Here is a 24,573-nt window from a genome sequence, read left to right as displayed (position 1 = left end):
TCCCTTCGCCTCACCTTTCTAGATAAGGATTAAGATACCCAATCATAGAATCACCCCCACTTTCTGACAGCCTCCAATCCTTGGACTCTCCCCTCAAATCGTCTAACACAAGGCCACATCCCATAATAGAATCTAATACCTTCTTACCGAGACATCGCATGGTGTATATGTTCTCCTTCATGGCAAGGAATCAATGAACCCAGATTTGTGTGACTGGATGAAGAAATTAATGAATGAAGGGACTTATAATAAAAGATCCAGGACTTACCCTCTAAGGCTCATAATGTAGCAGGAGAGACAGACAAACCAACGGTTCTCAGGCAGTGTGATGAGTATTATAATAAAACGTAAAGACAGGGTGCTGTACAAGTGACATGTCAGAGCCAGGGGTTTCAGTGAAGGCTTCCTGGTAGAGGGGACACTAGGGTGAATCTTAGGTAGGAGTTAGCCCAGTACAGAGGTAGGGGTTGGATTTAGTGGGAGGAAAAACGTGTCTAGGCAGAGAATAGAAAGTTCAAAGGCAAGAAGCAGAGAGAGTATATAGCTAGACCATGACTGAGGTCAAGAAGGGACTACCAGCAAGTCTGCAGGGCCTTATATGCTTTTAGGTCCATTGAAGGGTGGTAGGATTAGATTGTATTTTATAAAGATTCAATAACCACATACTGTGATCAAAGTTAACAAATCATTTACCTCCAGATGTTAAGATGGATACAGCATCACTTTTATTGTATCGCCAAAAAGGCATAAATTGAATTAACCATGAGGAAAAAGCAAATAATCCCAAATTAAGGAACATTCTGCACATTGAACTCCAAAAATATCAATGTCATAAAAGAAAAAAAGGCTGAGGAGCTGTTCCAGGTTAAAGGAGACTAAACACAGCTAAACACAATGCTTTACCCTGGATTGGAATTGGGAACGAAATACTTTTTTTCTTTTGCTAAAAAGAACATTAGTGGGACAACTGATGAGACTCAGCTAGATAATACTGTATGGATGTTAATTGCCTGATCTTGGGAATTCCCTGGTGGTCCAGTGGTTAGGACTCTATGCTTTCACTGCGGTTGTGAGCCCGGGTTCAATCCCTGTTCGGGGAACTAAGATTGCCACAAGCCACGTGGTGTGGCCAAAAAAAAAAAAAATTCCCTGATCTTGATAACTGTACTGTGGTTATATAAGAGAATGTCCTTGTCTTCAGGCAATGCACACCACAGTATTTAAAGGTAAAGGAGCACCATGTCTGTAACTAACTCTCAAACTGTTCATAAATATATATATATATATATATATATATGTAAATGAGAGAAGGATGAAGCAAATGTGGTAAACTGTTAACATTTGGGGAATCTAGATGAAGGGTAGTCATGAATTCTTTATATTATTCCTGCAACTTTTCTGTAAGACTGAAATTTTTTCAAAATATATTTACCCCTTCCCTACCAAACAAAAAAAAAATGCATGTACTTGAACAAGCTCTGTGTGTCAGTACTGTGGTGGGACCTGGGAAGGAGAGGGTAAATAAGATGCATCTCCTGCTCTACAGGACTCATGGTCTAGCAGGCCATCTTGGCAGCAGATCCAAAGGTGTGAGACAAGACCTCCAAGAAGATGACAACAATTTGGGCAAGAAATGGGGAAGGCCTGAATGAATTAGGGCAGTGCCAATGTAGCTGGAAGGACATTAAAGGGACAATATTTATGATCTGGTGGCTAACTGGACTTGAGGTAGGGAACAAGAGAAGTCTAGTGAGGTGTCTGGGCTTCTTACACAGTCCATTGGCTGGACCATGGTCCCAGTCACCAAGACAGAGTGCTCAGGCAGTTTGTGGAGAGCAATGGGATTGAGTTTGGACAGCTCAGTGGTGCTGTTAAGTAGGGGGTTTGAGCTACAGGACTGTAGTTTAGGGGAAAGATCTGAGCTGAGATATATTTGGAGGAGTCATCAGCATTGAGGAGTTAGAGGAAGCCACGAGATAAGAAGAAGGCACAAGAGAACCCCAACATCTGGAGATCGCAGTCCCAGTCTTTGCCTCACCCAAGAAAATGTCCTTCAAGTTCTTACTTTTCTACCGATGGTTTGGGCTCTTTGCCAGATTTTTCCCAGCTGGATGTGTGGCTTTCGGAGGTTCCTCACTTTGTAGACTTCCTTCCCACACGTAAATGGGGACATGGGAGAGTAGTTGTCTTAAGTACCTCCCGGTGTGAAGGCGAAATAATTGAGGCCATAAACACCAGTTATTCTAAGTACTGACCGTAAACTGAACTGAGATTGCTCCAGCCATCTCCTGCCTGTGCCTTTAGGTATTGATTTCTGGTTCTTCCTCCTTAGTGAATTAAAGGAAATTAGAATGCCACAATGATTGTGATTTGAGTGCGATTTGATAGTGCAGATGGCAAAGAATGGGACACTTGATTGAGAGATATAAATAATGAGGTAACACTGACCTTGGATTCAACACATACAATAAAATGCATAAATCTCAAGCGTGGCACTGGATGGTTTTTGACAGTACATACACCTGTGCAACTCACGCCTCCATCAGGTTACAGAACAGCTCCATCACCCCAGAAAATTCCCTCAACTCCCCTTCGCAGTTAATACCTGACTCGCATCCCTCAGAAGCAGCCACCATTCTGTTTGCCTCCCTCCCTTAATTTTATTTTTTAATGTTTTAAACTTGTGGGTTATTTAGAGAAAGTATGGATGGTCAGGTGGCAGAGCCAGGAATGCATTTAGGCTCTCAATGGAGAATGTGAAACTGAGTGCAGTTTAGGAATATTTATTCCACAGGATTTTTTTTTTATTGAGGTATAGTTGATGTACGTTTCAGATGTACAGCATAGTGATTCACAATTTTTAAAGTTTATATTCCACTTATAGTTATTATAAAATATTGGCTATAGTCCCTGTGCTGTACAATATTTCCTTGTATCTTATTTATTTTATACATAGTAGTTTGTGCCTCTTACTCCCCTACCTCTACCTTGCCCCTCCCCCCTTCCCTCTCCCCACTGGTAACCACTAGTTTGTTCTCTGTGTCTGTGAGTCTGCTTCTTTGTGTTATATTCATTAGTTTGTTGTATTTTTTAGATTCCATCTATAAGTGATATTACACAGGATTTCTCTTTCTCTGTCTGACTTATTTCACTAAGCATCAAATAAAGCCTCTCCACTTGCCCCACCAAAAACGTTTTGCAATAGTTGGCCTCCAGCTGACTCTTCTCCACTAGGAAAATAGGATTTGTTTAACTGTTTGAACTTTCCTTTAGAACCTGTTTGTGTTTAACCGGACCCTCGACCCAGTCTCTCGGTGAGGCATTTGGATAACATTTTTTGGTTAAGTCAGAGATTACGTTTAGCTATCCGTCCAAACTCCAAAGCTTAGGTTCACTGGACTCCAAGCCTCTATCCCACCTCCCTGCCCCAGCGGGCTTTGCTGGATTCTTCCTGCCGAGGAGGAGGGAAGGCGTGGAGGGAATCGGTTCCCACCCACAGCTCCGGCCGGGTGACTCTCCACCGCGGGCCCTGCTCTGCCACCTGACCTCTGAGCCACCTGCAAGTCATCAGGCTGGTGAGTGTCCTGCTCAGGCCGGCCTCCCCGCCCCCTCCCTGGAGAGGGGACATCTGGCGACAGCCAGCCCCACCCCCAAACCCGCGCGGCTGAAAGGAGACCGACCCCCTCTGCCACCCGGGGACCCGCGCCCCACTCGGCCGGCCGGGGCTGGGGAGGAGGCGGGCACAACCTTCAGCTTCCCCGCGGCACCCTAGGCCGCGGCTGCGCCGCCAGCCGGTACCGGGCCCGCGCCCGCACAGGTGGCCCGAGCAGAAAAGGGACATTTGCCAGACACCCCCTCCCCCCAGCTTGCACCACGGAGCGTGGGGTTAAAAGTTGCGATTGCAAAAGTCCTGCGTCTGATCTTGGGCCTTATCTCAGATTGACAGCAGGAAGGCCTTTAGAACCTCTGCCAATTTTTAACAGCCAGTGAGGACTGCAAATGCTACAGCGCTGGCAGGCAGCATTTGAGGACGATTTGAGCTGTGTTTCTTAAAAAAAAAAAAAAAAAAAAAGCGATTTATCGAAGGTAATATTAAACCAAAGATTATTTTCCCCTACCATTAATTTGCCCATCCATGTGTGGGACCAGTGACTTCAAATCAGATAATTGTCAAGGAGAAGGGTGAAGATGCAGGCAGTTTTGATCACCATCAGGACACAGTCTGGGAAAGAGAGAATGCTCTTGAAAGTTGTCTGTCTTTCCTCTCCCACGTGGGTTTCTTAAGTAAGGATTTTTTCTTTTCTGATTATTTTTCTTTTTCTTCTACCTGTTCGCTGGTCACAGCCTCTGGCCTAAAGTCCCAGCATAGAATGTTCCTGCCTATGGAGTTCAAGACTCCTTGCCAAACTGGCATGGTGCCTTCCTAGGCAGCAAGAAATAGCTGAGGGGCTGTCATTTCCTACAGTGGTGCCCCAACAATGTCCTTTTCTCCCCCCTTTCCATTGTCTGAATTTGAAAATGGATGTTATAGAGAACAGACTGGTGGTTGCCAAGGGAGAGGGGGCTGGGGGAGGGATGGAGTGGGAGGTTGGGATTAGCAGATGTAAGCTTTTATATATAGGATGGATAAACAACAAGGTCCTACTGTATAGCACAGGGAACTATATTCAACATCCTATGATAAACCATAATGGAAAAGAAAATTTTAAAAAAAGAATGTATATATATATATATATATATATATAAACTGAATCACTTTGCTGTACAGCAGTAATTAACACAACATTGTAAATCAACTATACTTAAATTAAAAAAAAGAATATGGATGTTATTTCTACTTTAGTGTATTATCACTGATGAACTGCATTTCGAAAAATGCAGTTCAGAAAAGTGCAGAGCAGGAAGATTGGCCTTTGGGCCGTTAGAGAAGGAAATCAACACCATGCAACCGATGGGAAGGACAGCAGGAGAAGGATGCCCAGAGGGCCACCAATGAGGTAGTTTCCCACCCCCTGACCCGCCTTGGGGGCTTGGGTGCTGGCATAAAGGCAGCCTTGCCTTGTAGAAGCAGCCAGCTCTCTCTGGGGGTCACTAGCGCCAAGGTGTGGATGTTGGAGTGTTGCTTTTTCTCTCTCTCTTTTTAAGAGAAACCTTGAAAAAAAAAAGCACCGGTAAGTTGATTGAAGATGTCTTGTGTTATGGCCTATCAGCTCTTTCTTCATTTTTATCTGTCTCCTCCTGCCACATTGCGTATTTTGTTCTGATCTGGGGAAAGTGTGTCCAGCCTTTCCAGTTCTGATTTTAAAAACTCAATCTGTATTGGGATCTTACCAGCATCTTAGGTGTTTTGCTGAATTTGCTCCATGCGATGACATTTCACTTTATCTCTGTTGTCTTCAGTAAATCTCTCCCATGACAATGTCTTCCGCTAAGATTGAGTGTGTTTTGCGGGAGAACTGGCGCTGCGGTGAGTCTCCAGTCTGGGAGGAGGCATCCAACTCTCTGCTCTTCGTAGATATTCCTGCAAAAAAGGTTTGCCGGTGGGATTCGCTCAGCAAGGAAGTGCAGCAAGTGACCGTGGGTAAGGATGAAGGATGGGCTTGGATCTGCCCAGACAACCATCTCTTCCCTGGGGAGGCACGGTCACCTAATGTGTCATTCCTCCGGAACCTTCTTGTCAAAGCGTACTGAATATGCTTGAAAACTGTTGGATTGTCATCCTTTCTGTGTCCCCCACTTTGACCCAGGAGTAAAATCTGGATGGTCAATACTTTCCTCTTCCCCTGCGGGTGCCGGGCAACATTCCCCATTATGTTTTGGATGGTGAGTCACGGTAGGATCTTTCCATCATACCTTCAGTTAACAGCCGTGAAAGTTGGAGACCCGGTTTGTGGCACAGCAAAGGTTATCTACCTTGGGTCAGGCCAAGGCCTTAATTTGAAAAACAAAATAATAATAATAACAACAGATATATCCCCTCTTTGTGCAAAGAGGAGCTTTTGGACTTAGAAAGCATTAACCAGGGCTTTCTGTTCACTGTTCAAAACAGGATTCACAAAGGAATTTCGAGTGCATTGGAGTATGATTCTGTTAATGGCCCTGTGATTTCCCATGGAGGGGTTTATCACATTTTATGGCCCAAGGATATGGGCTTGACTAGAGATAAAGAAGTTTCTTCTTTTCATTATTGTGTTCCTGGGAAAGAGATACCAGGAATTCCTGTGACCTCAGGACACTCTCAACCCAGAACTGGGGACCTTTTTTTCTTAGATGAGAGGGAACAGCTTTTAATTCACTCACGGACATGACTGTGGCTCGAGGCAAAATGACTGTGACCCACTGTGATCAGACTTGGGGGAGGGACCCATCACCTTCCCTAGTCTCTCTTTCCCAATATGCACACATTAGGGATATATTCCTACCCCTAATCTTCAAAACAAAAACAAAACAAACAACCCCCCCCCAACCCTGGGAAGGGCTTGTGGTGTCCACAGCAGCTTAAAAGCTAACAGAAGCCTCAGGCCACAGGTTGGGATCCCTGATGAGGATATGAGGCTCCTACTAGTGTCTTGCACATTCCCTGGGACCCTCCACGGCTCCAATCAACTTCTGCACAGGGCACCAAGCGTCTTGCACTGAATAGATGCTTAGGAAATGTTTTCACAATAAAGTCTGTCAATTTGTTTCCTGTGAGTACTCACCATGGTAATCAATCTCTCCACTTAAAAAAAGTTTCCTTATATGTGGAAAAATGTTAAACCCAGAAAACCTAAAATTTAAATATACAAAATATAGTAGTATAAGGAAGACGTGATTTTTTAAATCATTGCATCTACATTTCTTTTTTTTTTTTACTATTTATTTTTATTTATTTGGTTGTGTCGGGTCTTAGTTGCTGCAGGCGGGCTCCCTAGTTGTGGCTTGCCAGCTCCTTAGTCGCAGCACGTGGGCTCCTTAGTTGTGGTATGCATGTGGGATCTACTTCCCTGACCAGGGAACGAACCCGGGCCCCTGCATTGGGAGCGCAGAGTCTTATCCACTGTGCCACCAGGGAAGTCCCTCTATTATTTTTTAATCATGCTTACTTCCAAAAAGGATTTAAGAAACAATTTTCAATTAAATACATACAAAACAGGGTACCTTTAACAAGACAAGTCCTAATTAAAAAAAAAGACAAGTCCTGTACTTGAGGGAGAGAGAGATGTCACAAAACCCAGTTGCTGGAACTAAACACAGTTTGTGTCCCTGCATTTCCTGAAGATCAGGCAAACTGAGCATTGCTTGCTCTGTGACAACTGCCCTGGTTTACACATCACCCCCTTAGGAACCTCTCCTCTGAACTTGCTGTGGCATCTGACCCAGTGTACGGTGGCTGCTGTGATTTGACTTCTCTGCTTCTCCCGCTAGACTCGGAGCTTCCAGAGGAGTTGGGTTTCATTCATCTTTACATCCATGCTGCCCGGAACAGCACACGGAGTTCATGATCAACGAATATACTGGGTTATGTAACCTTCACTGTTCAACAGAGAGGAGGGAGCACTCCCCTTGTCAAAAGAGCTGCAACCTCTTAGAGATGCCGGGTGGCGTGATGGACACAGTGTGACTACTGGCTGCCCCCTGACTGCTGCTTTTACCTCTGCAGATGCCCCAGTCAGCTCTGTGGCCCTTCGCCACTCAGGAGGCTATGTCGCCACAGTTGGAACAAAGTTCTGTGCTTTGAACTGGGAAGATCAATCAGCAGTTGTCTTGGCCACAGTAGATAAAGACAAGAAAAACAATCGATTCAATGACGGGAAGGTGGATCCCGCTGGGAGATACTTTGCCGGTATGGTTTACCTTTAGCGCCTACTTACTGAGCTTTGGGGAAGACCAGAATGTGACTTACAAAAGCCTCACAGCTGCAGTAGTAAAATAAGTGTTCATAATGGGTCTGGGGTTCTTCTTTCATTATTACTTAAGTCACTTGTATCAAAAAAAAATCCCATGAGAAAAACTTCGTAGATATCCCTTTCAACTGTTGTCTCTAGCAGACTAAAATTTGTATTGTATTTTTGTAGTTTAAATGAGTTTTTTTTAACATCTTTATTGGGGTATAATTGCTTTACAATGGTGTGTTAGTTTCTGCTTTATAACAAAGTGAATCAGTTATACGTATGTTCCCATATCTCTTCCCTCTTGCATCTTCCTCCCTCCCACCCTCCCTATCCCACCCCTCCAGGCAGTCACAAAGCACTGAGCTGATCTCCCTGTGCTATGCGGCTGCTTCCCACTAGCTATCTACCTTATGTTTGGTAGTGTATATATGTCCATGCCTCTCTCTCGCTTTGTCACAGCTCACCCTTCCCCCTCCCCATATCCTCAAGTCCGTTCCCCAGTAGGTCTGTGTCTTTATTCCTGTCTTACCTCTGGGTTCTTCATAGCATTTTTTTCCCTTAAATTCCATATATAAGTGTTAGCATACGGTATTTGTCTTTTTCTGACTTACTTCGCTCTGTATGACAGACTCTAGGTCCATCCACCTCATTACAAATAGCTCAATTTCGTTTCTTTTTATGGCTGAGTAATATTCCATTGTATATATGTGCCACATCTTCTTTATCCATTCATCTGATGATGGGCACTTAGGTTGATTCCATCTCCGGGCTATTATAAATAGAGCTGCAATGAACACTTTGGTTCATGACTCTTTTTGAATTATGGTTTTCTCAGGATATATGCCCAGTATTGGGATTGCTGGGTCATATGGTAGTTCTATTTGTAGTTTTTTAAGGAACCTCCATACTGTTCTCCATAGTGGCTGAACCAATTCACATTCCCACCAGCAGTGCAAGAGTGTTCCCTTTTCTCCACACCCTCTCCAGCATTTAGTGTTTCTAGGTTTTGTGATGATGGCCATTCTGACTGGTGTGAGATGATATCTCATTGTAGTTTTGATTTGCATTTCCCTAATGATTAATGATGTTGAGCATTCTTTCATGTGTTTGTTGGCAGTCTGTATATCTTCTTTGGAGAAATGTCTATTTAGGTCTTCTGCCCATTTCTGGATTGGGTTGTTTGTTTTCTTGTTGTTAAACTGCATGAGCTGCTTGTAAATTTTAGAAATTAATCCTTTGTGAGTTGCTTCATTTGCAAATATTTTCTCCCATTCTGAGGGCTGTCTTTTGGTCTTGTTTATGGTTTCCTTTGCTGTGCAAAAGCTTTGAAGTTTCATTAGGTCCCATTTGTTTATTTTTGTTTTTATTTCCATTTCTCTAGGAGGTGGGTCAGAAAGGATCTTGCTGTGATTTTTGTCATAGAGTGTTCTGCCTATGTTTTCCTCTAAGAGTTTGATAGTTTCTGGCCTTACATTTAGGTCTTTAATCCATTTTGAGCTTATTTTTGTGTATGGTGTTAGGGAGTGATCTAATCTCATACTTTTACATGTACCTGTCCAGTTTTCCCAGCACCACTTATGAAGAGGCTGTCATTTCTCCACTGTACATTCCTGCCTCATTTATCAAAGATAAGGGGACCATATGTGCGTGGGTTTATATCTGGACTTTCTATCCTGTTCCATTGATCTGTCTTTCTGTTTTTGTGCCAGTACCATACTGTCTTGATTACTGTAGCTTTGTAGTATAGTCTGAAGTTAGAGAGCCTGATTCCTTCAGCTCCGCTTTTCGTTCTCAAGATTGCTTTGGCTATTTGGGGTCTTTTGTGTTTCCATACAAATTGTGAAATTTTTTGTTCTGCTTCTGTGAAAAATGCCAGTGGTAGTTTGATAGGGATTGCATTGAATCTGTAGATTGCTTTGGGTAGTAGAGTCATTTTCACAGTGTTGATACTTCCAATCCAAGAACATGGTATATCTCTCCATCTATTTGTATCACCTTTAATTTCTTTCATCAGTGTCTTATAATTTTCTGTATATAGGTCTTTTGTCTCCTTAGGTAGGTTTATTCCTAGATATTTTACTCTTTTTGTTGCAATGGTAAATGGGAGTGTTTTCTTGATTTCACTTCAGATTTTTCATCATTAGTGTATACGAATGCCAGAGATTTCTGTGCATTAATTTTGTATCCTGCAACTTTACCAAATTCATTGATTAGCTCTAGTAGTTTTCTGGTGGCATCTTTAGGATTCTCTATATAGAGTATCATGTCATCTGCAAACAGTGACAGCTTTACTTCTTCTTTTCCAATTTGGATTCCTTTTATTTCCTTTTCTTCTCTGATTGCTGTGGCTAAAACTTCCAAAACTATGTTGAATAAGAGTGGTGAGAGTGTGCAACCTTGTCTTGTTCCTGATCTTAGTGGAAATGCTTTCAGTTTTTCACCATTGAGGATGATGTTGGCTGTGGGTTTGTCATATATGGCCTTTATTATGTTGAGGAAAGTTCCCTCTATGCCTACTTTCTGCAGGGTTTTTATCATAAATGGGTGTTGAACTTTGTCAAAAGCTTTCTCTGCATCTATTGAGATGATCATATGGTTTCCTCCTTCAATTTGTTAATATGGTTTGTCACATTGATTGATTTGCGTATATTGAAGAACCCTTGCATTCCTGGAATAAACCCCACTTGATCATGGTGTATGATCCTTTCAATGTGCTGTTGGATTCTGTTTGCTAGTATTTTGTTAAGAATTTTTGCATCTATGTTCATCAGTGATATTGGCCTGTAGTATTCTTTCTTTGTGACATCCTTGTCTGGTTTTAGTATCAAGGTGATGGTGGCCTTGTAGAATGAGTTTGGGAGTGTTCCTCCCTCTGCTGTATTTTGGAAGAGTTTGAGAAGGATAGGTGTTAGGTCTTCTCTAAATGTTTGACAGAATTCGCCTGTGAAGCCATCTGGTCCTGGGCTTTTTTTTGTTGGAAGATTTTTAATCACAGTTTCAATTTCATTGCTTATGATTGGTCTGTTCATATTTTCTATTTCTTCCTGATTCAGTCTTGGCAGGTTGTGCATTTCTACGAATTTGTCCATTTCTTCCAGGTTGTCCATTTTATTGGCATAGAGTTACTTGTAATAATCTCTCATGATCTTTTGTATTTCTGCAGTGTCAGTTGTTACTTCTCCTTTTTCATTTCTAATTCTATTGATTTAAGTCTTCTCCCTTTTTTTCTTGATGAGTCTGGATAATGGTTTATCAATTTTGTTTATCTTCTCAAAGAACCAACTTTTACTTTTATTGATCTTTGCTATCATTTCTTTTTCATTTATTTCTGATCTGATTTTTATGATTTCTTTCCTTCTGCTAACTTTGGGGTTCTTTTGTTCTTCTTTCTCTAATTGCTTTAGATGCAAGGTTAGGTTGTTTATTCAAGATGTTTCCTGTTTCTTAAGGTAGGATTGTATTGCTATAAACTTCCCTGTTAAAACTGCTTTTGCTGCATCCCATAGGTTTTGGGTCGTCGTGTCTGCATTGTCATTTGTTTCTAGGTATTTTTTGATTTCCTCTTTGATTTCTTCAGCAATCACTTCATTATTAAGTAGTGTATTGTTTAGCCTCCATGTGTTTGTATTTTTTACAGATCTTTTCCTGTAATTGATATCTAGTCTCATAGCATTGTGGTCGGAAAACATACTTGATACAATTTCAATTTTCTTAAATTTACCAAGGCTTGATTTGTGACCCAAGATATGCTCTATCCTGGAGAATGTTCCATGAGCACTTGAGAAAAATGTGTATTCTGTTGTTTTTGGGTGGAATGTCCTATAAATATCAATTAAGTCCATCTCGTTTAATGTATCATTTAAAGCTTGTGTTTCCTTATTTATTTTCATTTTGGATGATCTGTCCATGGGTGAAAGTGGGGTGTTAAAGTCCCCTACTATGAATGTGTTACTGTCGATTTCCCCTTTTATGGCTGTTAGTATTTGCCTTATGTATTGAGGTGCTCCTATGTTGGGTGCATAAATATTTACAATTGTTATATCTTCTTCTTGGATCGATCCCTTGATCATTATGTAGTGTCCTTCTTTGTCTCTTCTAATAGTCTTTATTTTAAAGTCTATTTTGTGTGATATGAGAATTGCTACTCCAGCTTTCTTTTGGTTTCCATTTGCATGGAATATCTTTTTCCATCCCCTTACTTTCAGTCTGTATGTGTCTCTAGGTCTGAAGTGGGTCTCTTGCAGACAGCATATATATGGGTCTTGTTTTTGTATCCATTCAGCCAATCTGTGTCTTTTGGTGGGAGCATCTAGTCCATTTACATTTAAGGTAATTATCGATATGTATGTTCCTATTCCCATTTTCTAAATTGTTTTGAGTTCATTATTGTAGGTCTTTTCCTTCTCTTGTGTTTCTTGCCTAGAGAAGTTCCTTTAGCATTTGTTCTAAAGCTGGTTTGGTGGTGCTAAACTCTCTGAGCTTTTGCTTGTCTGTAAAGGTTTTAATTTCTCCATCAAATCTGAATGAGATCCTTGCTGGGTAGAGTAATCTTGGTTGCAGGTTTTTCTCCTTCATCACTTTAAATATGTCCTGCCACTCCCTTCTGGACTGCAGAGTTTCTGCTGAAAGATCAGCTGTTAACCTTATGGGGATTCCCTTGTGTGTTATGTGTTGTTTTTCCCTTGCTGCTTTTAATATGCTTTCTTTGTATGTAATTTTTGACAGTTTGATTAATATGTGTCTTGGAGTATTTCTCCTTGGATTTATCCTGTATGGGACTCTCTGTACTTCCTGGATTTGATTAACTATTTCCTTTCCCATATTAGGGAAATTTTCAACTATAATCTCTTCAAATATTTTCTCAGTCCCTTTCTTTTTCTCTTCTTCTTCTGGAACCCCTATAATTCGAATGTTGGTGTGTTTAATGTTGTCCCAGAGGTCTCTGAGACTGTCCTCATTTGTTTTCATTCTTTTTTCTTTATTTTGCTCTGCAGTAGTTATTTCCACTATTTTATCTTCCAGGTCAATTATCCGTTCTTCTGCCTCAGTTATTCTGCTCTTGATCCCATCTAGAGTATTTTTCATTTCATTTATTGTGTTGTTCATCGTTGTTTGTGTCATCTTTAGTTCTTCTAGTTCCTTGTTAAATGTTTCTTGCATTTTGTCTATTGTATTTCCAAGATTTTGGATCATCTTTACTATCATTATTCTGAATTCTTTTTCAGGTAGACTGCCTATTTCCTCTTCATTTGTTAGGTCTGGTGGGTTTTTATCTTGCTCCTTCATGTGCTGTGTGTTTTTCTGTGTTCTCATTTTGCTTATCTTAGTGTGTTTGGGGTCTCCTTTTTGCAGGCTGCAGGTTCGTAGTTCCCGTTGTTTTTGGTGTCTGTCCCCAGTGACTAAGGTTGGTTCAGTGTGTTGTGTAGGCTTCCTGGTGGAGGGGACCAGTGCCTGTGTTCTGGTGGATGAGGCTGGATCTTGTGTTTCTGGTGGGCAGGTCCACGTCTGGTGGTGTGTTTTGGGGTGTCTCTGGACTTATTATGATTTTAGGCAGCCTCTCTGCTAATGGGTGGGTTAGTGTTCCTGTCTTGCTATTTGTTTGGCATAGGGTGTCCAGCACTGTAGCTTGCTGGTCGTTGAGTGAAGCTGGATGCTGGTGTTGAGATGGAGATCTCTGGGAGATTTTCGCCATTTAATATTATGTGGAGCTGGGAGGTCTCTTGTGGACCAGTGTCCTGAAGTTGGCTCTCCCACCTCAGAGGCACAGCACTGACTCCTGGCTGGAGCACCAAGAGCCTTTCATCCACACGGCTCAGAATAAAAGGGAGAAAAAGTAGAAAGAAAGAATTAGTAGAAGTAGAAAGAAAGAAAGAAAGGAGGGAGGGAGGGAGGGAGCAAGGAAGGAGGGAAGGAAGGAAAAAAGAAAGAAAGAAGGAAGATAAAGTAAAATAAAGTAAGATAAAATATAATAAAGTTATTAAAATAAAAAATAATTATTAAGAAAAAAAACGGACAGATAGAACCCTGGGACAAATGGTGGAAGCAAAGCTATACAGACAAAATCTCACACAGAAGTATACACATACACACTCACAAAAAGAGGAAAAGGGGAAAATATTATAAGTCTTGCTCTCAAAGTCCACCTCCTTAATTTGGGATGATTCGTTGTCTATTCATGTATTCCACAGATGCAGGGTACATCAAGTTGATTGTGGAGCTTTAATCCACTGCTCCTGAGGCTGCTGGTAGAGATTTCCCTTTCTCTTCTTTGTTCTCACAGCTCCCAGGGGCTCAGCTTTAGATTTGGCCCCGCCTCTGCGTGTAGGTCACCGGAGGGCGTCTGTTCTTCGCTCAGACAGGATGTGGGTAAAGGAGCCGCTGATTTGGGGGCTCTGGCTCACTCAGGCCGGGGGGGAGGGAGGGTCACGGAGTGCGGGGCGGGCCTGCGGCGGCAGAGGCCAGCATGAGGCCAGCGTGACGTTGCACCCGCCAGAGGCGCGCCATGCGTCCTCCTGAGGAAGTTGTTCCTGGATCCTAGGACCCCGGCAGTGGCGGGCTGCACAGGCTCCCCAGAAGGGGGGTGTGGATAGTGACCTGTGCTCACACACAGGCTTCTTGCTGGCGGCAGCAGCAGCCTTGGCGTCTCATGCCCGTCTCTGGGGTCCGTGCTTTTAGCCGCGGCTCACGATCGTCTTGGAGCTCCTTTAAGCAGCGTTCTTAATCCCCTCTCCTTGCGCACCAGGAAACAAAGAGGGAAGAAAAAGTCTCTTGCCTCTTCGGCAGCTCCAGATTTTTCCCCGGACTCCCTCCCGGCTAGCTGTGGTGCACTAATCCCCTGCAGGCTGTGTTCACGCCGCCAACCCCAGTCCGCTCCCTGTGCTCTAGCCAAAGCCCGAGCCTCAGCTCCCAGCCCCGCCCACTCAGGCGGGTGAGCGGACAAGCCTCTCGGGCTGGTGAGTGCCGGTCGGCACCGATCCTCTGTGCGGGAATCTCCCCACTTTGCCCTCTGCACCCCTGTTGCTGCGCTCTCCTCCAGCTCCAAAGCTTTCCGCTCCGCCACCCGCAGTCTCGGCCCGTGAGGGGGCTTCCTAGTGTGTGAAAACCTTTCCTCCTTTACAGCTCCCTCCCACTGGTGCAGGTCCCGTCCCTATCGTTTTGTCTCTGTTTTTATCTTTTTTCTTTTGCCCTACCCAGGTACGTGGGGAGTTACTTGCCTTTTGGGAGGTCTGAGGTCTTCTGCCAGCGTTCAGTAGGTGTTCTATAGGAGTTGTTCCACGTGTAGATGTATTTCTGGTGTATCTGCTAGTGTTGGAGGTTCTCCTGCAGAGGCAGGTGGTGGCTGTGGCTCACCGTGGGGACAAGGACACTGGCAGCAGAAGTTCCGGGAAGTACTCCTTGACGTGAGCTCTGCCAGCGTCTCGACATTGCCATTTTTGAAGACTACAATCTCGCCCAACTCCCCTCTTTTTTAACAGAACTTTCCTCATGTTTTTGCGTCTAATGTTTCCTTGTGATTAGATTGATGCTATATATTCATGGCTGGAATCACTGCATAGGTGCTGTTCTGTCCTTCTCGGGGTATCCCATCTGGATACCATCTGTCCCTCATTGGTGATGTCAGTTTTGATCACCCAGTTGAGGTCTTAGATTTCTCTACTACATAGCTACTATTTTTAAATTGCAATTTATAAGCAGTTTGTGGGGTCTGTTAGTGATCTATTGCTGTGTTACAAATTACCCTGAAATTTAGTGGCTTAAAATAACAAACATATATTATCTCACATAGTTTCTGAAGGTCAAGAACCTGGGTCTGGCTTGGCTGCATGGTTCAAGGCTATGTCCTGAAGTTGCAGTCAAGCTGTTGGCTGGGGCTACAGCCTTGGAGGGAGCTGGAGTCTGTGAAGCGGCCTGGAGGATCTGCTTCAAACCTGACTTACATGGCAGGCAGTTGGCAGGAGGCTTCATTTCCTTACTGTGTGGGCCTCTCCATAGGACTGCCCGGGGCATGGCCTCCCCCAGAGCCAGTGATGAGAGGCAGAGAGAGAGAGAAAGAGAGAAAGCCCAAGATGGAAGCTACAGTCCTATTATAACCAATCTCAGAAGTGACATAGCATCACTTCTGCCATGTGCTATTGGTCACAAAATTATGGAGGGGACTAGACAAGGGTGTGAATACTGGGAGGCAGGGATCATTATGGGTCAACTTAGAGGCTGGCTACAACATGGGGAGATACTTTAAGTCCAAGCAAATATCCTGGTCCTCATCAAAATATCTTCCTTAGCTTTTACATTCCTTGATGATTCTCACTTGAAGCCATCTTTATTATGATGGCTGCAGAATGAGTTATATACAGATTTAAATGAATTTTAACTCTAAGTTTGAAATTAAATAATGCATTTCACATTTAGTTCTCATTTAGCTCCCATCCTAACAACCCTATAGTTAGCCAAAGTTGATTCTAAATCCCTGCTGTTTCCACCTCCCCACTCTTCCACTCACATCATCAGCCATGCTGTCCTGGCTCCATTCTCTTTCTTTCTTTCTTCCTTTCTTTCTTTCTTCCTTTCTCTTTCTATCTCCTTCTTTCTTTCACTGTGCTGGGTCTTTGTTGCGGCATGCAGGATCTTTAGTTGTGGCATGCAGGATGTTTTAGTTGCAGCATGTGAACTCTTAGTTGTGGCATGCATGTGGGATCTAGTTCCCTGAGCAGGGATCAAACCGGGGCCCCTGCATTGGGAGCACGGAGTCTTAGCCACTGGACCTCCAGGGAAGTTCGTCCATTCACTTTCAACATGGAAGGTAAGTAAGATCTGAGCAGGTGGTGTGGATTGTTTCCCATCTTCCTGGACTTTACACAAGCACAGATCTAGTCCAGGACAGGTTGAAAGATTAAAGATGAGAATCCATTGGAAGCCCTTCTGCCAGTAATTTCTGCAGGATGAAGAAATATGATTGGATACTCTACCTCCTGTTGAAGTTGATTTTCTCTCTCCCTTATGGCTAGAAGTTTACAGCTCTGTGGCACTTGGTGAGACAAAATTAAAATGCCCTCAGAGGCCTGAGTTCTTAGCCTGGAGTCCCCAATTCTTAACCTTTGCCCTCTGGAGACCCCTTAAAATTGTAGGCATCAGTGTGCCTACATACTGGTCATGTGCATCTGTCAGAAGCACCTGAGAAAATTTTTCTAGAGAGAGTTTATAGATTTCAGCAGGTGTTGAGAGCTGTCCCTGGCCCAGAAAAGGGTGGGGTCATCTGATAGTCTGGATGGGGGTCTCTTAGTGGTGGGTAGTACCCTGAAGGTGTCCCAACACCCAAGGTCTCACCTGTCTGGGCTCACTACTAGATAATGATAAACCAGGGCTCCAGTTTCTTTCCCACTAAGGAAGAGCCCTTTCTAAGCAGTGGGGGATCCACATTCATGTTCCAGGCATCTCCTTCTGTGAGGCAGATAGTGGGGGAAGGGGGTGGGTGGGGGTGGAATAGAAATAATAGAAACAAGCCCAACTGCCCTATAGCAAAAAAACAAGGAGGGAGGTCTGGCTTGCTGTTCAGGCTTCCCAGTTTCAGTCCATTTTCCTCTAACTCACTCTTCTTTCAGATAGAGCATGTTATAGTAAATGAGCTTTCCGATTTCTTCATTATGTTAAATTCTGCTCTATCCTCTGAGATCACACTCAAGTCTAAGTGCATATTCCATGGGCACATGAGAAGAATGTGTATTCTGCTGTTGTTGAATGGAGTGTTCTCTATAAATGTCACTTAAGTCCAGTTTGGTTAATGGTATTCAGTTCTTCTATTTCTTTGCTGATTTTCTATCTACTTGAGTCTATTACGGAGAAAGGGATGCTGACATCTCCAACCGGAATTATGGATTTGTGTGTTTCTCCTTTCAGTTCTGACTTTTGCCTTGTGTATTTTGAAGGTCTGTTGTTAAGCACATGCACATCTAGGATTATTATGTCTCCTTAGTGAAGTGACTATTTTCACAATATGTAGTTACTCCTATTTATCCCTGGTAGTTTTCTTTGCTCTAAGTATATCTTGTCTGATACTAACATAGCCTCTACAGTTTTTTTAAATTAATATTTGCATAGGATAGGTCTTTTCCCATCCTTTTACTTTTAAGCTACCTATGTCTCTTATATTTGAAGTGAATTTCTTATAGACAGCATATAGTTCTATTTTCAAAAAGTTTATTCTGACATTATCTTAATTGATGTGTTTAGATTATTTATATTTAATGTAATTATTGATATGCTTTGAGTTAGAGCCACCATTTTATTATTTGTTTTCTCTTCTTTCCCTCTGTATTTTTTGTTACTCTGTTTCCCCTTTCCTGCCTTCTTTTAGGTTATTTGAATTTTTTTAGAATTCAATTTTAATTTACTTATTGTGATTTTTCACTATATCTCTCTGTATAGTTTTTTAAGGGCTCCTGAATGGATTACAAATGTATAGTTAACTTTTCACAGTCTGTCTAGAACCAATATTTTACCACTTCAATTGACAATCACCCATTTATGTCATAGTTGTCTTTATATACATAGATTTAAAATCCCATCAGAAAATGTAATTTTTGCTTTCGATCATCAGAAATATTTTAAGGAACTAAAAGGAAGAATAGTCTATTATATTTACTCATATACGTGCTATTTCTATTGCTCTTTCTTCATTCCTGTTGTTTCTTTTGGTATTTCCCTTCTGTCTGAAGAATTTCCTTTAGCAATTCTTTTAGAACAAGTCTGCTGGCTATAAATTCTCTTAGTTTTACTTCACAGGAGAATGTCTTTATTTCACCTTCATTCTTTAAGGATATTTTCACTTGATATAAAATTCTAGGTTGACACATTATTTTTCTTTCAACAAATTAAAAATGTATCACTTTCTTCTGACCTCCACAGTTTCTCATGAAAAATCAACAGTCATTGAAATCATTATTCTCCTATATGTTGTATGTATGTCATTTTTTCTTTCATTAATCTTAAGGATTTCTATTTAACTTAAGTTTGGTTGTTTGTTTTTTTGGGTTTTTGTTTGTTCTTTTTTTTTTGCCATGCCACATGGCATGTGGCATCCTAGTTCCCTGACCAGGGATCAAACCCATGCCCCCTGCATTGGAAGCATGGAGTCCCAACCACTGGACTGCCAGGGAAGTCCCTATTTAAGTTTTTAGAAATTTGATTATGATGTGTCTGGGTATAGGTTTCTTTGGGCTTATCCTGTTTGGGGTTTGCTCAGCTTCTCAAATATATAGTCTTATGCTTTTCACCAAACTTGGAGAGTTTTGAGCCATTACTTCTTCAAATATTTTTTGGCCCTGTATTCTTTGTCCTCTTCTCTAGGAATCTAGTGACACATATGTTAGCTCTTTTGTTGTTGTCCCACAGGTCCCTAACACTCTATTTTTTTTCAGTCTTTTTTTCTCTCTGTTGTTCAGATTGGATAATTTCTTGATCTAGCATCAGATACACTGACTCTTTCCTCTGTCATCTCTATTCTGCTATTGAGTCCATCCAGTGGGTTTTTTATTTCATTAATTTTATTTTTCAGTTCTAAAATTTTCACTTGGGGATTCTTTATATTTCTCCTCCTTTGCTGCTATTTCGAGTTTTGTTTTAAGACTTTGCAGATCGTTCATCTGAGCATTTTTATAAGAATTGCTTTAGTCTTTGTCAAGTAATTCCAACATCTGTGCCATCTCACTGTCTGCCTCTTGATTCGTTTTCCTATACGACTTGAGATTTTCATGCTTCTTTGTGTTGCCAAGTAACTTTGGATTGTATCCTGGACATTTTGACTATTACCTTATGAGATGCTGGGTCTTGTTTAAATCCTATGGAGAATGTTGATATATTCATTTCAGTAAGCAATCTGTATGTTTAGGTTCAGATCACAAGTTCCACTTTCCACAAGTTCCTAGTTTCTATTAGGTGCCATTAGGTGTGCCACTCAGTGGTCAGTCTGAGACCTAGAAGGAGTTCTATCCATTAGCTCCATTCTCCAAATCTTTAGCATGCTAATTAGAATCAGATCCATGCATGTACAAACAGATGAGCCCAGCAGATCACAAACAACTTTATGGGGTTGCATTCCTGAGCATCATCCCTCTTCTAGTACTTTCCAGCTTCCTGTAGCTCCTTTTCATTCCTCCAGTCAGAAACCACCCACTTCTATGACTGTTCTGCCTCCAGGGCCAAGTGGCAGGAGGGGAGAGAGAGAGAGAGAACATGAAAGCAACGGTGTTTGATCTGCCCTTTTGTCCCTGCAGCGTCACTAAATGCAGAGGAATGTCGCCTTCCCTCAGAGTTTTGATTCCTGTAGTTTCCTGTTGCTGACCTCTCTGCCTTTGCTACCCTCACTGCAGAATTGCCTGGGGGCTGGTGCATGAGAAAATGGAGAAAAAGGAGGAGAAAATAAGTAGGGGGGTTCTTCCACTCTCTCTCTGAGCCATAGGAGTGTTTTCTGCTCCTTGCGCCAGATCTAGAGGTTTCTCTCGGACCTCTTTCTGCCTGCACCATGGTGCTCACTTCCAAGTTTTAAGCTGGGTTGAGTTCAGGCCAGGACATACTAGAGGATAAAATGGAGAGCTCAAGAACTCGCCACCAATTAGGTGATACTTCAAATTCTGTGTTCTTCTCTGAGCCGCCTGATAATTCACATTGCAGAGTTGTCAAATAGCTATGCCATGCATTTTGTCCAGGTCTTAGAGTTGTGCTCAGTGCGAGAAAATGAGGTTGGTGCAGATGTCTGGAACCAGAACCTCTCAAGGTAGTTTTAATTTGCATTATAAGCAAGGTAGTTGTCATTAAAAAAAAAAACCCATAGGACCCAGATTGGGATTGTATAATAATTTCCTTGATTTCATCACAGGGAAGGAGTCCTGGTGAGAGAAGATGGTGCAGTGCATGGGCGGGATGCTGTGCAGCTGAGCTCCATACTCTTTGGGTTTTGTAGGTACCATGGCTGAGGAAACAGCTCCAGCAGTTCTGGAGCGGCACCAAGGGTCCCTGTACTCCCTCTTTCCTGACCACCATGTGGAAAAGTACTTTGACCAGGTGGACATCTCCAATGGTTTGGATTGGTCTCTGGACCACAAAATCTTCTATTACATCGATAGCCTGTCCTACTCGGTGGATGCTTTTGACTATGACCTGCAAACAGGGAAGATCTGTATGTACTTTCTCATTATTTTTCTTAATATTGCTGATATTTTTTTTCATATGCATATGACTAGCAGGCTGCCTCGCCCTTAACCCATTTGAAAAGGTCCTTACTTTTCAAACAAAGAACTGCCTAATGTTATGATTCCAATATTGTAATGATTACACAGACTTGACTCTGCTGCCAGTCAAGCCATGGCTCTCAGCACAACTAAATATGGCCACAGTTTGCATAATATGGCTAGATCCTTAATCCTTTTTCTTGCAACCATCACTAGAAAAAGGCTCACTGTAAAACGGATCCTGTTCTACCAGCTGGTGCTTAAAGGCAAATAGTATACAGCAGAATGGGAGAAAAGAATAGAAAATTAGAGTTTGGGGTTGATATTTCTTATTTGTACTTTAGTTAACTATAGGCAAGTACTTAAAGACAAATTAACAACCTTTCAAAATGGAAAAGTAAAAACAGTGGTTGCAGATTGTTCAACTCCACCAACGGATCTAAATGAGCCATAGTTGGAAATTGGGAAGGAAGGAATTATTGGAAAGAATTTTAAAAGGAGTGCTTGAAACTTTCATGAAAGGTGCCAGACCACAAGAGCAAAACCAATCATAAAAATGACTTGAAAAAAATCATGAGTCTCATGTAGATTTAATCAGAGGCTAAATATTCCAGCACAGATGTTTTGCTTTGAAATATGTAGTGCTCTTTTTCATGACTGTTTTTACCCACTTTACTTACACATGGTTTTAACATTTTTCCCCTTATACCTCAATCTGATTACTGTAATGACCTGGATTTTGTAGTGTAATGTTCCTCTGGATTTTGATGCTTGTTTTTTGTATATTATGATTCCCTTTAAGGCCAGCCAGTTGGTTTCAGAATACCCCTCTTTTCAGAAACAAGCTCTTCTAATATTTAGATAAGGTGATTTTGGAGCATTTAGTTGGGCAGAAACAGAACTCATATACCTTGTTAGTTTTTGTGCGTGAACTGTTGGCAGCTCAAACCTGGGCCCTTGGCTGTGAGAGTGTGGAGTCCTAACCACTGTACCACCAGGGAATTCCCCAAAGTAGGCATTTTTGGAAGTAAAACAGCAAAGGTCTAACCACAGACTGAAGTGTGTCTGAGGTGGGCATGCAGGGCTTCAGTTCAGGTCCCTCAAAAATATCTTTTGTTATTTTATTAAGAATTCTGCTTTCTTTTTTCTCTCCTCCTCTGAAAGCTTAGGTGGCTGTGTCTGTACCCAAACTAAAGGGAGTGAATCCACCCCAAATCCTACAGTACAAATCCTTTGTTGAGGGGTGCCCACTCATGTTTTTAGACATTTTTAGAGTTAGGAATCCTCCTGAATCATCCCACCTGTGGTACCCATTTGCCAGACACTGGATAAGCAGAAGCGATCAGTATTTATAATCAACTTGATTGCTCATTGTTTGATGCTCAGTATTGAGTGGCCTGTGGTTTTGGGGGGTGTGTGTGTGGTTGGTTTGTCTGTATGTTTGTTTTTTTAACCATAGCCAACCGCAGAAGTGTTTACAAGCTGGAGAAAGAAGAACAAATCCCTGATGGAATGTGTATTGATGTTGAGGGGAAGCTCTGGGTGGCCTGTTACAATGGAGGAAGAGTGATCCGTTTGGATCCTGAGACAGGTAGGCCCACAGCAGAATGGAAAAACCCCGCCATGTCTAGAAAACACCAGACACTAGGGGCCAGAGAAATTTCATTACTAATAAAGTTATATAGAGTTATATATATTCAAAGGTCTCAATTGGATGATTTTGGAAATAAAGGCCAAAGATATAGCCCAAAATGTTATAGTCAGAACTCTTTTTCCTGTAGAGGTAAATCTTTTTTGCCCAGAAGAAATTGTCAGGGAAGGTAGGTGAAATACCTGGGCGAAGTCTGACCTCCAAATCTTCTTTGAACTTTCCTATTGCTCCACAAGGGGTCCCGAAAAGTTGTGCGGGTGGAAATTTGCTAGAGCTAGACTTAAATGAAATATTTGGTGACCTAGGGAAAAGACTCCGAACTGTGAAGTTGCCTGTTGTTAAAACAACCTCATGCTGCTTCGGAGGGAAGGATTACTCTGAAATGTATGTGACCAGTGCCCGGGATGGGATAGACCCCGAGGGTCTACTGCAGCAACCTGAAGCTGGTGGAATTTTCAAGGTGATCTGGCTATATCTTTTATTTTGAGGGTGAGGTGGGAGATCTTCGGTTAAGTAACTGAATGATTGGTGCTTTTTCATACTTCCCAAATACAATTGTATTTGGCATTTAAGCTCATCATGCTAGACTTAAAAACATTTTATTGAGATTTTCTAGACCTGAAGTCCAGGACAATGTGTTTAGCCCACTTTGTACAGTGCTTTAAAATATTTTTTTGCTTCAGTGGTGTTTGAAATTCTATAAATCAGTAGAATAGGCTTGGAAAACCAGTGTTTGAAACACATTTATAAGATTAGTTGATTGTTTTGATGTTGCAAGAATATTTTCAGGTTCTTAACTTTTTTTGGCAGTGAAATAAACACTGATAAGAGTTATAGATCTCTTGAGCTGAAAAGAAATGTAGAAATCATCTGGCGCAAACCCCTTTCTTAACAGATGGGAAGAAGATAGAAATAAATTCAGTTTTCAATCCTAGTTGTAAATGGTTGCTAGTTGAATTATTATCTATGTGAATAATTGGGTTGGACCATAAATACCTAATCAAATAGTTCCTTTTTATTATAGGAAACAAAACAAGGATAATAGGTGGCTAAATATATTATTGTGGATCATAAAAATGTTTTTGGAGAATACTTGTGAATTACCTTGTATCAGAGTTTCTCTCTTTTCTTTTTTTAACAGATAACTGGCCTGGGGGTCAAAGGAATTCCTCCCTATCCCTATGCAGGATGAGTGACAGGCCTTCCTTCATAGTGGAAGAGACTTAGAAGACAACTAGAAAATTCTAGTGCTGAAATTTCAGTCTAGTTACAAAAAAAAATGAAGCAATGATATTAATAGGATTAAATTTTTAATTACAATTTTTAAAACATAGAGCATTTTTAACAAGGGGTGACAGGTGGTTTTGATAACATACTATAAGGCCTTCTGCAAAAGTGCTATAGAAATATAGAGGTGTTCAACCGTCAACCAGCCTCTTGATTCTTTGCAAATTGCTGGTGGAATCGGGGAAGGGGGAAGGAACCATATTTGTTCTTTACTCTGCATTCGATACTTACTATACCTAAAGCTTTAAAACATTAATAAATAGTAGTCTGGTAATGACTTGCTATGATTATGTTCCTTTTTATTTTCATCATAATCTTATAAAATATGCTGCAGTGCCGACCTACCTTCATATTACTTTTCCTGTATGTTATTTTACAAATTAAAATATTGCTGGAGGATAAGAATCAAACATTTTGGCAAAATCTATGGTTCCGACTGCCACCTAGTAGATGTAATGTATCACTTTGGAAAGAATACTTTAAAAATAGCCTTATTGGGGCTTCCCTGGTGGCACAGTGGTTGAGAGTCCGCCTACCG

At 41.7% G+C, this 24,573-nt stretch overlaps 1 protein-coding gene across 1 annotated transcript; it reads left to right on the top strand.

Annotated features, from left to right (window-relative positions):
* Window positions 1-5,405: 5,405 nt before the first annotated feature.
* Window positions 5,406-24,085, top strand: RGN (regucalcin). Its single transcript, XM_060137901.1, has 6 exons — window positions 5,406-5,581; window positions 7,643-7,825; window positions 20,830-21,045; window positions 22,557-22,688; window positions 23,054-23,208; window positions 23,890-24,085. Exons 1-6 carry the CDS (start codon window positions 5,413-5,415, stop codon window positions 23,938-23,940), a joined length of 906 nt encoding a protein of 301 aa, XP_059993884.1. The 5' UTR covers window positions 5,406-5,412; the 3' UTR covers window positions 23,941-24,085.
* Window positions 24,086-24,573: the final 488 nt, after the last annotated feature.

Source organism: Lagenorhynchus albirostris, chromosome X (genome assembly GCF_949774975.1).
Source record: "Lagenorhynchus albirostris chromosome X, mLagAlb1.1, whole genome shotgun sequence".
NCBI lineage: Eukaryota > Metazoa > Chordata > Mammalia > Artiodactyla > Delphinidae > Lagenorhynchus > Lagenorhynchus albirostris.
The sequence above is the reverse complement of the archived record's forward strand: the minus strand, read 5'-3'. Positions and strand labels throughout refer to the sequence as shown.